Consider the following 18,469-nt stretch of genomic DNA (forward strand, 5'->3'; position numbering starts at 1 on the left):
TGCGCGGTTAACTGTGCTGTGGTATGGTTCAAAAGTCCAATGTAAATGCAAAATTGTTCTATCATCCAACAGGCACAGTCGAAATGAATCTATTTAAAGTAATTGACGAAGCATTAAATCGTCTTAAGTGTCGGCGATAGCGGTGTGACGGTGATTTGCAATTTCTTGTTACACAACACCCCACTCAATTAAAAACGAAACCAAATACAAAACCAAAATAAATGACGACGACGACCGCAGCAACCAAAACGATGTGAAAGAACAATCATTTTGTTTACATTCCCCAGTGGATAGTTTTGTTTGTAAATAAGCCGAATCACATTCAATAGACTATTTTGCATCATTTTCTAAATTGATCCCATGTGATGTTGTTATTTTTTTCTTCTTCTTCTAATTCTAAATTTGTTTTGGTTTTTCGGTTGTGTTTTTCTTTCGTTACACATAGGGACATGATAATTTTGGCCATAGCATCCCCGAATTAGAGACCAGCACATCCACTGCTTCAATTGTCAATTTACCAAATTCATCGTCAACCACATCGACGCTACATCCACAGCATTTCACCGATAACAGTAGCCGACAGGAGATTATTTGCGAGAGATCATCCGCTCAAGAGATCATGTCACCACTACCAATGCACAATCGGCCGCTGATGGGCCGGCGGCTTTCGCTCAGCATAGACATCCTCATTTGGATATTCTGTAAGTACCATTTTTCATTAGAATTTATTATCATTATTATTGCCAAAAATAAAACCGCTTAAGATCAACAATGATTCAGGATTGTGTGAGCTCTCTTTTCTATTTCAATTGCGTACGCGTAGCCGCCACGAATCAATCGCGCATTTTATTTACATTCCGAAATAGTTGCGCGCCGCAGATTATAATGAAGCTAGTAAAAATTGGTTATGATATTCGGCGCTCTCGCTCTCGCGCAATAATTTCCATTTAAACGAAATTATTGAATTTCCGGCGTGCGATTGATGTGTGTGTGTGTGTGTGCGCGCGCGGACGCGCAACTTCTCGATATTAGCACTTTGCTGAACAATAGCTCAGTTGATAGCTGTCATGCGAGCGCAGTGCGACACATCATTCGCCAAATTAAAATACAAAAGCCGCACGATAACGTAACAATTGCCCACAATCAATCGAAGATGAACATGGAACATGTCGAAATGTGTATATGCGTGTGTGTGAGAGCGTCTAACTCTATGTGACAGTGCGGTTTTTTTTTTGGTCAAAATTACCGCCGATTCATTTTTTTCCATTGTTTTTGTGATGCGGTGCGATTTCACGGCGTTGTTATGACGTCACACATACAAACAATAACTTTGGAATGCTTCGCACTTCAGTCCAACGGCAAACACACAATCTCGTCATTATGACGAATTCTCAACGCGAGATTGCCGCGCTTGACACGTGTTCTGCGTAAAGCGTGTACATGTCCCGCTCTCACTCTCTCTACTTCAATTGGACTTGAAACGCAGAATGGAACCGAAATCAATGAAATTCCGTTGTTCACAACTACGGAACACTACGGCTAGTAATGTTTTCTTGATTGCTGTGATTATTTCACACGCGTGCAATTTAAATCAACACACACCAGCCGCCATCGTTCAAAAGGAAATTACGACGACGAAAACAACAATTTTCTCTCTCGCTCTCCCTCGCTCTCTCTCGCTCTCTCCCACTGTGTTCTATGGCAAATCAGCCTTATAACGCCTCAAAAATATTTGAAACAGAAAAACGCTCCATTTTAACACTTTCCATAAAATGCTCAGCGATGATAATAAAAGCGGTTATTGATGCAAATGAAGTGGTGCTCACATTCATTTCAACCAGCTCATTGTTATTGTTTCGCTCATGAGAAACTCTTGCATATGTGATTCATTTTCCCAATTGGGGTGAAGCTCAGAATACAAAAGTTCATTCCGTGCAACCTGAGCAAATCCACAAATACGGAACGGAGAGATAGAAGCAAAAAACCAAACGAGAAACAAGTGAACGGATTTAATGGGCTTTAAATATATTCGAAACAATGTCACTAAACGTGACCGAATAAAATTTACGCTGAACAACAACCAATGTGCTGGCAATCATGATAAGACAATTAAAATTAACACATTTTCGTTCGGAATGCAACGTGTTGTACATGGAATGTGCGCGTATAACGTGCATTTTCATATGATTTCAAATAAAAACAACGAAAATCGATTTGAACGTGATGGCGAGCTGAGCGATATGCATTCGATGTCATAAATTATTTAATGTAAAACGTAGTTCGAAAACGTTGAGCTATTTTATGCTTTCAGCTGAACAAAATAGAAATAAATCGGAAACATTGTTTGGTTTCCATTGTTCAACACTTTTTGTAATTCGACGACCATCGACGGAATGATGAAGCATAATTGATTGGGAAAAAAACGCAGTTGAATGACATGTGCAAGAAAATCTCTTAACACGAGGATATGTATCTCAGAACAGAGTTTTTTTTTTCTTGAAAAAGAAACAAAAATAAAAACCTCTTGAACAAAGCAAAGTGAAGAAATTTAACCGATTTTGAAAAGAACCATCGCAATGAAGTCAACAAGACCGTTGAAAGATGTTCTCTTTCAAGAACAAACTGTCATATGAAGTGTCGTTCTTATCTTGTTTGTCAGTTAGAAAGAGGATGGTGGCCGTGTGTATGTGAGTGAGCGGGCGCGCGGTCTCGCTGCTGTCTAACAAAAGAACAATGCATTTAAAACAGAAGCTCATCTCGCCCGGTATCTATTTATACAAGAAATTGTTAGCTTAAACATTTACTCAGCTCAAATATTGATTCGGAAGATCGTCCAATGGAGGAGGCGCAGTACTTTCACTGGAATGCTTTTTATTCTAAAATAAAAGTGCGCATTCTATCCCGAATAGCCGACGAAGAGTGAGAGAGAAACCGAACGAAAATAGACTAAAGACACAAAATGCAAACACTTATCTCATATTATCGTTTATCAGCTGAATTGTGTGCTTGTTTATCGAATGACTGGCGGTCGCTTGCATTTAACACGTCGCGAGTGCTGCTGGCACATACACACACAAACACGTAGTCACTAATAAAGTGACTAATTTCAGCATCCGATGCAATTGTTTGCTGAATGCAATGAGCATTGCTGCGACGTGCTTCCGAAGAATCGATATTGAACATAGAAATGGTACAGTGCGCGCTTGTTGCAGCAAAATCACACACTAGGTTCATTAATTGAATAGGGAACGTATAGAATGTGTGTACCTACGGCACACGGAAAGAATGTGAATGTATGTAATGGAAATCGAACCGCGGTGAAATCGATTGCAAGCCATGATTTTTGTGCAGGGTTCACCTCTTTCTCGGTGTGTGCATGTCATTTGAAAATTGTAACAATTGATTAGAGAAATCCGGATTCTGCAACACGGTGCAAACGAACGCATGTGCACGGCATTAAAACAAACATTTAAATTGGTGGCATGCTTCAAACACCCGCTCTGCCAATCTAATGCAATCGAGTGAACGTTGTGTTAGTGTGTTGTTCAATTGAAAATAATTTTGTGCTTGCTTCGTTTGGAATCGTGTGTTTTTGTTTTTTTTAGAGAGAGAGAGAGAGATTTTAATCGCATGATTTTACCGTTCTTTATTCATTCGTACTTTCGGGTTCAAAATAATCATATGGAGCTCGATTTTATTCAATTTAAATTCGAGCGACCGCGGTGTTTACATGCCGTTCTGTTTTTCTCGAATAAATGGGCATTTACCGTCACAGGATCTATGTAAACAATTGGCTTCGTGGAAGCTATGAAGCGATTTTAGCTTTGTTGCATCCGTGGCAACGGCGCAAAAAGGCAGCAACAACAGCAGCATATCGGCTGAATAAGTGATTCAGCGAATCAAATCGGGGAGGGACAAAACCGCATGTTGATTTGAGTGATTAAAATGATCGCAGGCATTCTCATAATCGGTTGGTAAATAAACTCATAAATTGATCGAGACCATCGTGCGTAGCAAATGCAATGGGAAAAAAACTGCAATACGCAATAAGTTCAGTGTACATTCTCATTGTCATTATCAAACTTGTTATGAGTTATTGAAGTATCATCATCGTCATCGTCATCATCATCGTCATCGCCACAAACCGCACAGGGGAAAAAAAGGGAAAGAATTGCGGCCGGGCGCGAGAAAAACAGAATTAAACGCCAACATCGCATAAAATTAAATCTGTTTCACGCTGATCAAGAGCAATCAACGCATATTCAATCCCATCATTTGGCTGTGGTGCCATACAAATGCGACTCTGACACTTTCATAAAACAAAACAAAACAAAAAATTACACGAAATAAACTGCGAGACAAACTAACAAGCGTAATTTGTATGCTGAGAACGAGGAAGGGAACGGGAGAGTGAGAGAGATAGAGAGGGAGAGAGAGAGAGAGAGAGAGAGAGAGAAGAAAAAAGAATTCATGCGACGCAGGAGCAGCAGTGCAAATTGCGAATTCATTTTTCTCTCACTTGTGCGCACTTGAAAATTTCACGTGGTGTCAAAAAGTCACTTCCATTTTTCGATTGCCATTTTTTCAACCTTGAACTTGATTTACAAACCAATTTAACCAAATCAACTGCCGTCATATTCGCCTAACAGAGACACATAGGAACAGAGAATGCGATGGAGGCAAAAGGCATCAAATTATTAGCGCAAAATATCACATAACCGATTATAAACTAGCATTAACATTCATATCCGCAGCGCATCTGCGCAAAATGCGCACGCAGAAACAACAAATGCTTTCGTACATAGTATCCGTTATTTTATTTTTAGTTTCGCATAACAACGAAATAGTGAGTCAACATTTAAACAATTCTGTGGTATACCAACCAATCCGTGAAAAATACACTCTCTACGGTTTTTACAAACAATTTTAAAATCGCCTGATTAACACACACTGCAACAGTACCAATCATCAATGGGCCAAAGCAAATTCCATTGTAATTAATAAAGCCATATTTTTTCTTCTTTATGACATTTTTTCCCGCTTTTTTCCTCTTCAATTTTTACGATCGCAATTAAACAAAACGCATAAATTTCATTCATAAATTGTGAATGAATCAGACATGAATGATAATGGATTTTTCCGACAAGCTCGACACTCGCCGCGACATAAATTTCACTCTATGATCTTTGCCACTTTCACTAGTGCAGCCGACAATAGCATTTGTCGAAATCGTATGACGCGCATTCAACTCAATTATCTAATAAAACACTCGCAACACTTGGTTCATAGTATGAACTTCATACCAGGCCCCACACACACACACACACGCATGTAATAAATAACAACAAAAAATTTAATTACTCAACCAGAAAAATCTAAGCGATTTTCCATCCGAAAACAACACAAACCCAGTCACTAGATCGCTTCTAGAGCATGTACTGGTTATGAGAATGAAAAGATGCAGAAGCATCTTGTTACGCAAGTCTCGTGATGCATATTTGCTCACTCATTCACTTAATCAACACATACACATAGAGAGTGAGAGACGCTCCCAAGACTTTATTGTGTCATGGTAATCATTTTAATTGACCGAAAATTTCTTAATTAATACACTCGCGCTCAATAAATGATTTTAATTCAGTATATCTGGATCGACCGATGAACTAAGCACAATTTGTCTATCGTTACAATCTTCGTCGACGATATGCGTCGGTGAACTTTGCACAGTTATTCTGCAGTTTAAATTCAAAATGTGCATTTTTCTGGGTGTAAAGTGTGAAATTGTTGTATTTAAAATTTAAAGAAAAAGGCAAAAGGAACAACTACAATGCCTTATTTAAAATTTATAATATTTTACTGTGGTAAGTAATCGAAATGAAATCATCTTTGTAGAATACGGTTGTTCAATTCCAACAATCACAAATCATTATTCACGTTCGATGTTCGGAAACGAATTGTTATCATCGCTCAATGCAGTACATTCCTTCCGGTTGCAAGAAATCACAATCCGTTTTTGTTCCGTTTCAACAATTGCATCCGTTCGATACGATCGATCTGTCCAATTAAATCCAAACCAAATTGCTGATATGATAAAACCAAAAGAAACCAATGAAATTATTGCTAATTTTAGACTTAACTATCTTCGATGTTACAATCGAGTATCAAAGTCAAAGTGTTGCCCTTTTGCCGAATCGAAAAATCGTCGCAAATCGTCGATTCTATAGTTCGAATCAATTGCCAATGCCAAAACATGACTTTGTCTTTTTTCGAATGTATAACGAATCGTTGTGTTTTGTCACAGTCGCGTTGTAATGAAAACCGAGCAAGAATGAAAGAAATAGCGCAATCAACGGAATATTACAATGTAATCAGCATTTGAATGGCAAGCCCTAAGTGCAGCATTGCTCTCGTTGCATTAGACATGGTGCAGCCGCGGAATGTGTGCATGTACAGCCGAAGCCAGAGTTGGAATTGAGGAACAACATTAAATAAGAATGAAAAAGAAAAGAAGAAAAACACTGTAATATAGTGAGCCACACACAGCAGCGGGGTGTCGTGTGAGTGAGTTGCGATAATTAAAAATATCATGTTAATAATGCCAAAGGTCGAATCTTCCACATTTGTCTTTCCTTTCCTATGCACAATCGGCAACATATCATTTGTACACTCCGTTCGAAGTGATGACTAAAGAGAAAGAGAATCGAGTTGTCACTTCTCTAATCCCTTTCGACGACGACATAAAATAGAAAGCATTATCATCTTGCACCGTCGCCGTTGTCGTCGCCACTGCTGCTGACATCGGTGATCCACATTCTTGGTCTATCGTAAAAACAGCAGTGGCATAGCACAAGCCAAATACCGCAATTTGGTTTCTTTTGTATTGTAAGGCGACCAACAACAACGACAAAAAAAAACCAGCCAAAACCGAGCGGTGAGAGGCGTCGAAACAACCGTTGGGCATCTCAACATGCATTTAGTTCGCAATTTGTCGAGAACAGACGTCAATCGACCAATCTCAATGCAATCAATAGACAAATCGGTTATGAATCATGATAAATTATGATGTATTTGAAGTAAACAACAAAGAAATGCATTGAGTTGCATTTTTTGTTGCTGAAAATCAGAATTCTTTCATTTCCTCTTTTTCTCGGAGTTTTTTTTTCTCGTAAATTTTTTTTAGTTATTTTTCTCGTTAGACGAACTGAGTTCAAAAAAATCAATTGCCACAAAAACAATTTGTATTTCAATTTGTCGGTCGGTCAGTCGGTTCTTTTTTCAGCTGACAAACCAAAGAAATATTTATTCCCCAGTGCATTCAAGATCAACGGCTGAAGTCATTTATCTTTTTCTCGTGTTCGAAATAGTTTGGATTTTGCGTCTTTTGCTACAACACCATCACATCATTTTGTTGTACATGCTCTTTCATTGCAACGACATTACGATGGAAATTCCTTGCTTATTTTTTTCAATTCATACATTCGCTCAAGCGATCATTAATCAACGGTCGGCAACAAACCGATGGGAAATGTGCAATGTGTACTTTGTTACCTAGTTCTCTCTACTCTTTTTTTCGCCTGAAAATTGGAACGTTATCGGCGGTATTCAATTTACCTCTACGCACATTGGCACATTGTTTTTACTCGGCAGCTACCTTTGATCTATCGATCGATTTCACTTCGGTGTTTGGGCCCATTAGGTTTACTCGGTTGCCGATTTTGACCGTGATCATGCATTCGGTTCGGTTGTTCGGTGCAGCTTCAATAAACCAAACGATTTTATTGGCATTTATGTTTAAATTGGCAAAAACCCTAAATTCCATGACCCAATCCATTTTGATAAATTGGCACGGTAAAAGTGATGGGCCGCAAACAGCTCACAAACCAATTATATATACATTGAACATTGGTCAAACTGTGTGCGCTTGATTCGGTTGTCCAGAAATGCGGTTTTCGTTTCGGTCATTCGTTCATTCGTTCATTTGAAGAGCATACACGGTACTATATCGCGCATTGGTCAAAGTGATGCACTCTCGTTGGGCACTTGTTAATTGAAATCGCTCTGGTGAAAAACATAACGGCCGTACTTGACATGCAGGCAAATGCACGCAGGCAAAAAACAAAAAAATTGTTCTATATTTTATGCGGTTAGGCATAATGTGCGACCACCGTAGTGTTGCTTCAGTATTAATTTCGATTGAAACTTTCCTTCCACTGTCGCGCGATACACAAGTGCCGGTCCACCGATGCTCTGCAAGGCGAACGAATATATACCATTGAAGTGGGTATATATGCTCAATTTCGTACAGAAGTTGTTGTAGCGAATTATAAGGCAACGTAGATGAAATTTGAACGTAGATGAAAAACTCACTTTTCACTTTAGAGCGATGAGATTAGTAATGAATATTAAATATTTATCGAAATGAGCGTAGGAAATGTTTTTTTTTTCTTCATCAAAATTCATATCAATAAATAAGAGATGGGGAAAAAAGTTTCAAGTGAAAAAGTAAGAAAAAAAAAACGAAATTTTATTCATTAGTTTCGAAGCAAAATATTCGTTGAACAATAAAAGTTCAAAATGCTACGCTGAGACGTGCATAAGTCCTTACTCTTTCTACCACACTCACAAACTCTCGCACCCACACTTCGCACACTCTCCGAACATTTGAATATTCTCTGTCATTAACATGCTCACGTCACTTTGTTATAAGCAACAGAAAGCAAATTATGTTTAGTAAAAAAATCATTCAAACTAATTCCCTGAACAACAACAAAATGAATCACTAAAAATTCACTAAATTTATTTCATTTTCTATATTTTATGCGATTCAATTTATAGCCTGTTATCTCTCTAGTGCAGGCATAATATTTGCATTTTGTTTGTCATGTTTATATTTATACTTGCGCGCATTGAAACACGCGAGACACGTTCGACCATAAACGTAACATCGCAATGCACATTCACACGCATGCAAGCAGGCACTTTCAATCTGTGTACGCTGTGTCTATGTTTTTCATGTGAACGTGTGCTTGGGAGATAGACACTGCATCAAATGATATCAAAAGCGATTTGCACACAATTCACACACACACACACACACGCGTTAGTTGCAAAGAGATAAATTTTCAGTTATCGTAATTGTTATCGTGTCGACTTTTACTCACTTTTCTTGGGCGATAAATCGTTGTGTCGCATGAAATGTCTCATTTTAAGCGAATGAACATAAAAAAAATTTCGGAGCAGCGGAAAAAAAAAAGAGACTAGCATCGACACGGCATAGGAAGAATAAAAAAAAGACATGGCATTGATGCAAAGGCAGAAAAAGAAGGGAAACAAAAACATGAGAAACAAGTGAATAGTGTATAAAATGTGGCATCGCAACATAAGATCTAACATTGAAACAAGGTCGTCGATCAATGGCCACTTCAGAGGTGTCAGGATGTAAAATGCATTTGCATTTTCGTCTTAACGTTTCGATCCATTACACGAATCGGCTTTTTGTTTTCAATTAGGTAAGATAAATGTCAACAATTTGTTTAGTTGACGATATCGTTAAATTTAATATTCAGTTGCAGAAAACCGACCTGGTGTCTGTGTGTCTGTGTCTGTGCTTTGTTGATGTTTATGTGGAGCTTAAATCAGTTGCTATGCATACCTCCGGCTAAACATAACATGGATCAATCGATACGATCAGCAGCTGAAACGATTTAATAGACAGAACGATTGTGAACTCTTGTAATTTTTATTGCCATGTCTATGCCATTAATCTTACTTTTTCGTGGTCATTCTTTGTTTGTGCGAGTGTCATGGCACGATCGAAGCACAGTTTTCGACATCAGAATAGTTATAGTACCAGTGATTACCATAAAAAAAAAACTCCAAATCAAGCATATTGAAAAGCAAAAAAAGAAGTGTGGAATTGACTGGAAGCCATCGAGCGAGTTCGAACACACACACACACACTCGAAAGCATGCGAAATTGAAAAATGTAACGCGGAAAGTATTTTCTTTTTCTTCGCCGCCAAAGTAGTAAAACCGCTTACAGCCCAGCTAATGAACATAAAATGAGCACATGCAATTAATAACAATCAATAAGTGAATAAAAATAAATGCATATCAATTAGTGCGAGAAAAAAAATTAGAAATCTCTCTCTCTCTCTCTCCCTCTCTCCCATCGCTGCCATCATCGACAAATTTATTGAAAGCATCACGGCGGCACGCCACGAGCGATCGGCCAACTGCATGGACTCTCTTTCATAACAAAAATAGAATAAAAGCCAACGACGAATAAAAGATGATAAATGCTTTACTATAGGTACATGCATTAAATAAATAACTGCATTTACAAAATTCAAGATAAACATCCCAAGCGCATGATTCACATTGGAAATTAATTATTATTACAGTGGAAAAAAGACGAAGTTGCACATACTGTGCCACTGTCCATGTATTACGGAAATGATTGCGAAAATTGTGCTTTAGTTTTTCCTCGTATTTTGTAGAATATTTCGCGTTTGCTCGATGCGCAAGCGACACTTGAGATCAGAGGAGAGAAGAAAAAAAAACCTGCGGCGCATTCATCGTGATCGACATCCAACGGTTTTATTGCATTTTAAGATCGGTTTTAGAATCAAATGCTTAACGCTCGTCTTTTTTGCTGGGCGCGCGCGATTTGAACGAGCGTGTGTTCGAATCGACACGAAAAATCAAGTCAATGAAAAACATTGAACTTGTAACACGAAATGCAGATACACGGCAGCTGAATGCAAATTTATCGGCCGATATCGAGCGAAAGAGGCAGATAGAACCAAATGGTAATTCTCACTGGCGATTCAGTTGTTTTTTTTTTATTTTACCTATCGAAACCGTTTAATTGAGTCGATGATAACAAAAAAAATGATATATTTTCGTGAAATTAGTATACATGTCATTGGAAAATGGGAGTTACACGACAAGCATGCTCGTTTAAGAAACCAGATGCTGCACTTCAACCACACCAGCCCAATGGCTTGATCGTGGAAAATATGTTCGAACACGATCACCGCGATAACAAAACCGATTTTGAGCTTCAGCTAAAAGCACACACACAAATATTATTAACAATTATATATACTTGGATTATCTGAACGATGCCAGTTTCCATCATAAATCATCCAACTCAATTAAGTCATTCTCTGGCAAACGATACAAAACTGAATCCGATTTTGTTGTTGTTACTGCTTTTTTTCCATGGAAATAAAACTACTTCGATTCCTTGTAATGGGAAAAACGTATTTGTTCTCCTCCGGTTGTTACGATATATCAACAAGCAGCGCAATTTTTTGGTTTTGATAAACGATCTGCCTGCCTTCTTCCGTATCGCCTTGTGTTATCCTTTGTTCTCTGTATTTTTTTCTTTCAATCTGGTCTTTTCCGCCCATACGCGCGCGCGCACCCGATCTCGATTTTAATCGAATGTTTTACGATACAATATTTTTTCTTGCTCTCAGGGTACATTTTTGTTTATTCACTCCGTTAAATGGGCTTGTTTAGTTCAGCTCAGATAATAATGGGCTACGAATAAATCTTTTCTCTTCTATATTTGGATTATTTGTATTAAAAGCAACAACCAGAGAGTACATTGAATGCAGTTCGAGCCAAATGGCTGCGAGCATTTATAGTTTACAGCCACACAAATACATACATAAAATGCATTGACGCCACCCGCATATCACACTGTCTCATCTCTATCGATTACAATGATTCAATCGTTTAACATATTGATTGGCATTGATTATAATGTTTCAGTTCAGAGAAAAGTCGATAAATAGAATTTGATCCCAATGTGTGTGAGTGTGTGTGGGGCTTAAAATACCGGCAGCTAAAGATCTTAGCACATTCAATTTATGGATATTGAAATCAAAGCATGTCAAATTCAATTGATTTGGAAGAAATCTAGAGCACACATGTCCGCGTAGTAATGACGTTTATGATGAAAAGAATGTTGTGGCAATTTCCACGAATGTGTAACAACACGCGACATTTTATCAAACATAATTTGTTGTTTAGTAGTGGCGCGACGTGAGCACTATTATACTTCCGACTTTGATTAAAAAACAAACAAACAAACAAACAAAAACAAATCTGAAAACGCGGTTGATAACCGCCAAAAGAGCAACAGTCATGAAATGACGTAATTGTTTTTTTGCTTTAAGAGCCCGTAAAAACACGTTTTCGAAAATATTTTTGGCGCACTTGATTTGCGATGCATAGCAATGTGCATTGAGTGAGCGAGCGCACACGCACACGCACACGATGAAACGTGCATCCACTAAATTATGATCGAAACACGTGTATCAGATAGCGCACCAACCATCAAACGTTGAAATATTTCGCCATCAGAATTTATCGATCCACTAAGAAAAAAAAGTACGCGCGCGCGCGAACGAACGAAATAAAACAAAAAAATTGACATTTAATAGATTTAAATTGAGCAATGCATCGTGAATTATTGAAATTACACATGAAATGGCTCTTTGGCTGCTAAAATGTTTTGGTTGCAATGGGGCGCAATGGAGCAAAACATGGATGCTATTATGTTGGTGCTGTTGAGCGATGTGGCTTTAGGTGAATTTCATCCATACACTGATTTAAGATCACGACACATTTACGGCGCATTCATTGCTTGTTTATCTCGAAACTATCTGACATTTTTTTTTTCTCAATATATTCAAATCGGCTCGGCGGTGAATTGAAAATGTTCAAAGGAAAAACAAATTGCTTGGCTGCATTCAAATCAAATTGTATGCAAATATTTTGTTTTTTTTTTCATTCTTCGTTCTGTCTTCTGTTGGAATTTACATTCGAATTATATTATCGATTTCATTTAATCTTAATAAATGATTTCACATTGAATTCTATTGGTATTTTTCAACACTTTAAGTGTGACAGGCATTTTCTTTCAGTTTTTTTTCTCTCTCTGACTTCAAGTCGATTTTTTTCTCGTTTTTTGTCGTTTCAATAAATGGTACGACTAAAATAAACCGAAAAAAGTGCAACACTGCAGAGAGAATGGCTTAGCTAATGTGACTTTCTCGGCCATAACCATTTCGTGAAATGTTTATTTGAAAGTAGAAATAGACAAATGCAATCGTCTTGGCACTTAGTGCTTATCATCTTATGGCATGATTTTCTCGCTCTCTCTCTCTTTCTCTCCCATTTCTATCTCTCTTAACTCGAGCTACTTACATAAATTCATCCAAGAGACAAAGTGTTGCATTCAAAAATGGCTATGGTTAAGTAGATTTCCCATTGCTCTTGGTATAGTTTAAAGATTTTATTACTCTTTCTCACTTGCCTCATAACTCAGATGAAACGTGACAGAAGTGACGAAAAACGGAAAAAAAAAAACTATAACATGCGCCTAACAGAGATGCTGCCATTGCTGCTGCCTCCTGTTGACATGCCAAATTATTTTTATTTGATTTGGCACATTCCTAATGAACAATCGATTCAAGTTGTACGCAAAGTTCAAGGACTCAAGGTTTCATTAGCCCTCTTCGCCAAAACGATAATAAATTGAATTACGACATTAATCTGGCCAATGAGCATTCGCTGAACTGGAGAAAAATAAGAGAGAGAAAAAAAAGAAAGCCGACGAACTCACAGCACAATGATGTGGACAGTTGTCAGGACAATTGTTGTCTCTCGTAATGATGTGAAATATTTTTTTATTAATAAATTTATGATTTATAAAATACAATGCAGCCTTCTCTCATACACATAACAAATACACATCGTACAGAATCTCGATGGGCCGAGTTCAATGAACAGCCTTAACGATGTGCGTTTTCGTTGCTGTTGTTGTCATCTTGCCAACGCACAATGCACAAAAGACCGGACACGAAAGAATGTGTGCGTACGCGCACGCGAACCCAACACACCAAATATATTCCAAAAACGTTTCTAACGTCTAAATCCATTTAGACTAACTAATAAAGACAACTGATTCATTTGTGTGTGTGTGTGTTGGCCTGACTGAGTTGACAACCACAGTCGACAGTTCCATATATTTTCGATTAATTTTCATTATTTTAGATAATGCAATTTAAGATGATTTAGATGGAGAGAGAGAGAGAGAGAGAGAGAGAGAGAAAGAGAAAATATGTTTGATTTATTTACAAGCCGTAACGAAAGTGATTCCAAATCACCGAAGATTTCCAGTAGGTGGCTCACACCAATTGACGCTAATCTTTGAATTTATATGGAAATTCAGTGGAAAAAATTTCATTTTCAAAACTGTTGGTCAATTTGTCTTGATCGGTGGTGTTATCGTGCGCGTGGCTTGTCAATCACAAATTCCACGGGAAAAAATGAAGAATTTTGGGCTAAGACGTTGGCTGCATGAGCCAAACTATGTTTGGTCAAAACCTAAATTGACTTGAGCAGCAATAGATAGAAGAAAAAAAACAAGTTCTTTTTCGGAATCCCTCTAAACATCTACAACATTAGAAGGCATCATAAATAACAGTGGACAATGCAAATTTAATGCATACACACACACACACACACACACCAGCCGTCCCAATCGAATATCATTATGTGCATTAAGTTCAGAGTTTCGGCCATACACGATTATTCCACTGAATCACGATCATGTCAGTTAAATAGATTTTCAGTTGGTTTTTACGTTCAAAAGATATAAAACTCCGAACCATACATATCTACTCGAGAGGAGAGACAGAGAAATAAAATATGAAAGACATACTACCCATGTGTTCCGTCATTTTCAATCATTGACACACACACACACACACACACAAACTATACTATTATTTTCCATATTTTGGTTCTGAGCCCATTAAGAGAGCATAAAAGAAAGGTGCTCGAGTGCACCGTTACCATCCACGAATAATGGATTTAGATCGTTTACGACGAAATGACCGACAAACCAAAATGCAATCGCCAATTTACTATTTGAATTTGTTCTTGTTGCCGTCGTCGTCGTCGTTGTCGTCGTCGTCGTCGTCGTCGTCGTCGTCGTCGTTCGCGCTGGGAAAGAGTTTGTGATTTCTTTCTGCTTACATATAATCTTTTGAGTTATGGATTCCATTAAGGCAAAGGAATGGATTTGGCCGATGAAATGAAGCAATAGAAAACATATATCCAACAGTGCAACGGAACAATTTTTAGTAAAGATCGGTGCATAAATGCACATTGCACATAACAATCAACAACGAATAACACAATTCGAAATTAATATTAGCTCGTTATGGCTTCATTCACTTGTGTGTGTGTGTGTGTGTGTGCCTTTGGAGAATATTGCGCGGGAAAAAGCACAAACCTAACGAATCGCCGCCAATTGAACGGTGTGATCGGTTAGAAATCGGAGAATCGGGTGAATTTATGGCGAGAATTATGCCAATGATGGAATTGAAATTGCATGTGCAATGCACTTACCGCACCATTTGATATTGAACGCATATTGACCGCGGTGCACAGCCAACTGGAGTCCTATCATTTAAGTGATAAAATATGAATGATATAATGTTATTCCACTTAAACGATCCACGAATAACTGCGCAATAGAACGCTTCTATTTGATATTTTCCGAATGTGCTGCAAGACCAAATGAATATATATATATATATGCGATGATTACTTCCGTTCGTTGATAGTATTTCATATTGGAAATCATTGCAATTTTCCCTGCAGCGCGCGTCCACTCTTTTTCTCTTATTTGCAATGCCATTCACCAAATAATTAATATCAAATAAACATTTTTAATAAGAAATTATCTCAAGCTGACAGATTAATTTATTCGCCGAATAGATTAAGAATGTTTGCTATTTGTTATCGCTTTTTATATGGTGTCGAACTCTTTGGCCATTTCGATGTGAATGAAGCCATTGATAAATGATTTATGCTCGTTATTTTGATTATTTGTTTTCGCCGCGCGCAAATTTGACGAGCAATAAACATGGAAAAAAGGGGAAAGCGAGGGAAGAAAGAGAAAGGGAGAGATAATTAAAATGGAAAAAAAATGGGATAAAACTGCTTCAAAACGATAAAAAAATCACAATTATTGCTCGAAAAAAGTTGAATGCCCCAGGTTCCTTGCAACAGTTATCGTCGAATATACCGATTCCCCTCAAAACGGAGAAGTATCAAATCGAATAGTATAAATTGCGGCGATTAAACCGAATGAGTGTGATAATATGCACATTGTTCAGCCTTCGGGATGAAATAAATTAGCCTGTCTTGCAGCCAATTGTAAAACTATATCTTGGCGCAAGCCAACGAGTATGAATATGTCTTGGATTGGTTAACAATACCTAATCAGCACATTAAAATAGACAATTGCACATCGGATGACGAATGGCAATAGAGAATACTCCAGCAGTAGCAGCAACTAATCGTTTCACAGCACACTGCCCATTTATATTAGATGTATTTGCTTCAATAGGTTTGGACTAACTACACTGAACATAAATCCGAAACACAAGATGAAAGGCGATGTAGCCAGCAAGCAAACAGATTCATTTGAGATGAATCGGTTAGAGTCTGTGTATTTGTTTACTGTCGTACGATATCAAATCATAATTTACATATGGTACGATTTCGATATGCACGTGTTTTCAATACATTGAAGCAATCGTTGCCTGTGCCATACATTCGTCGTCGCCGTAACCGTTTTCATTGTAGCGCCATTCCGTTCATATAGTTTCATTCATTATAAAGCAGGCACGAGCACACGAAACGTAGAAAATATAACCGATACTGTATACGATTGTGTGAAAGTTGTGCGCGCTAGATCTTTGGATATTTACGTATGATTCACAGTCTGATTTTTTTTTCTCTTTTTGGAAAAAATGACACAGATAAGTGGGCATGCGAAACATGGTGAAAAAAACATGCGATATTTCCAGCATACCCCGGTGAACAATTGGCGGCATTTTTTTTAATTTCATTTTTCTGTTTGTTTTGTTTTTGTACATGCTCTTTCTCCCTCTGTTCACCGTTGAGTCAGGTGACGTGACGTCGCACCATCGGCATTTTTTGTTATGGTATTATTTTTAACACCTACATTTGTGGCGTGTATGTGTTTGTGTGTTTAATGCTTAACTCAAGCGTTAAGTTTCTCCGTCATATGCTTGTCTACTCTCGTTCTCTCTCACTCCTTCTCGGCCTAATCGACACACACACACACACACACACACTGGTGCTGGCCAACTGACAGTACATTCGATTGTGTTGGTCGATATTATTTGATTGTGAGCGATTGAAGTTGTTGCTTCACAATTGAAATCAACGCTTCAATCAAGTTCATAATTCAGCGTTTTATCGCTTCTTAACTTGATCAAAATTCAAGTTTTCGTTCATTTGATTCAGTCATTTTAAATGTCAAATGTTATAGTTTTCAAAAGAAATTATCTTGATTCGGTTGAAGTGTTGTTGTGACAAAAGTCAAGTTCAATAGTTTCCCGTTCGATAAAAGGCACATTGGAAAGCGGCGTGTGCTCCTTTGTTTTTTTGCATAAATTTTGAATGTGAATAGGGGTCATTCGTTGACGCTGGTCGTCGCGTGTGCTAATAATTGGCAGCATCATTTTGGCATACGATCAAATCGATGTAAGAGAAATTCGTTCGATACGTTTTCGCTGCTTAGAGCTGAACTTCATTTGCAAGACAAGAACGAAACACATTGTTTACATCGATTTTGAGCGCAAACGGTTTTTCGCAATCATAACAAGCGCACAAAATTGTGTTGTGGCGGAAGTCATTTCGTCAAGAGCTCATATTTTGTGATCTATTGATCAGCCGCCTGCCAACAACGGAGTGTCTGTGCGTGTATGTGTTTCGGCATTTATCTTATATTTATCAATGTGTCGTCTGCATAGATAATTTGTGATAAGTCGACGGCGAGTCGAAACCGTCATTTCGATTTGAATGACAAAAATAGTGAACGAGACACACGAAAAATCAATGCAATCGACGACAGTAACAATTCTTCAGCTTCCTGTAACCGTATTGAAATTTTGTGTGACTTTCAGTTCCTGAGTTTTATCTATGAGTACATTTGCAGTGCATACCAACGACTATAACTGGATTATAAAAATAATTTAATTGAATTAGAAAGAACGGCTTTAAAATCAACTAGTTTATGCGGAAAAAAATTCAATAAATATCATTCGATAGAAAAGAGACGAATCTCGTATTCGATTGAACTACGCTTTAAGTTGAAAATAAACAAATCATTGCAAATATTTTTGCATCCAAAGAGACAACATTAAGTACAACAGCTTCATAGCTACTGCCTGTGAAATAGAGAAGAAAGAAACAAAACCAATCAAAATGATATCTGTTAAAACTGTGATAGTAATTGCAGCCTTTATTTATACCTCTCGTAAATATTACCAGTACTATAAATATGATAAACGATCTAGGATATCAACCCGATATTGGTATAGTGAGTATCAGTTGGTTTTTTTTC

General features: G+C 37.7%; 1 protein-coding gene across 6 annotated transcripts in view; it reads left to right on the forward strand.

Annotated features, from left to right (window-relative positions):
* Positions 1-18,469, forward strand: part of LOC129577315 (phospholipid phosphatase 3-like) — a 42,602-nt gene that overhangs the window by 18,745 nt on the left and 5,388 nt on the right. For 4 of the 6 annotated variants that reach the window (XM_055464113.1, XM_055464111.1, XM_055464112.1 and 1 more), the window contains one exon: positions 446-701. In XM_055464113.1, the coding sequence (XP_055320088.1) occupies positions 446-701 (256 nt within the window). Of the gene's footprint in view, positions 1-445; positions 702-1,100; positions 18,446-18,469 lie in introns of those variants that run through there. The other 2 variants (XM_055464116.1, XM_055464115.1) reach the window with 2 other exon arrangements.

This window comes from Sitodiplosis mosellana, unplaced genomic scaffold (assembly GCF_009176505.1).
Source record: "Sitodiplosis mosellana isolate CC-2019 unplaced genomic scaffold, AAFC_SMos_1.0 Smas_scaffold_6197, whole genome shotgun sequence".
Lineage (NCBI taxonomy): Eukaryota > Metazoa > Arthropoda > Insecta > Diptera > Cecidomyiidae > Sitodiplosis > Sitodiplosis mosellana.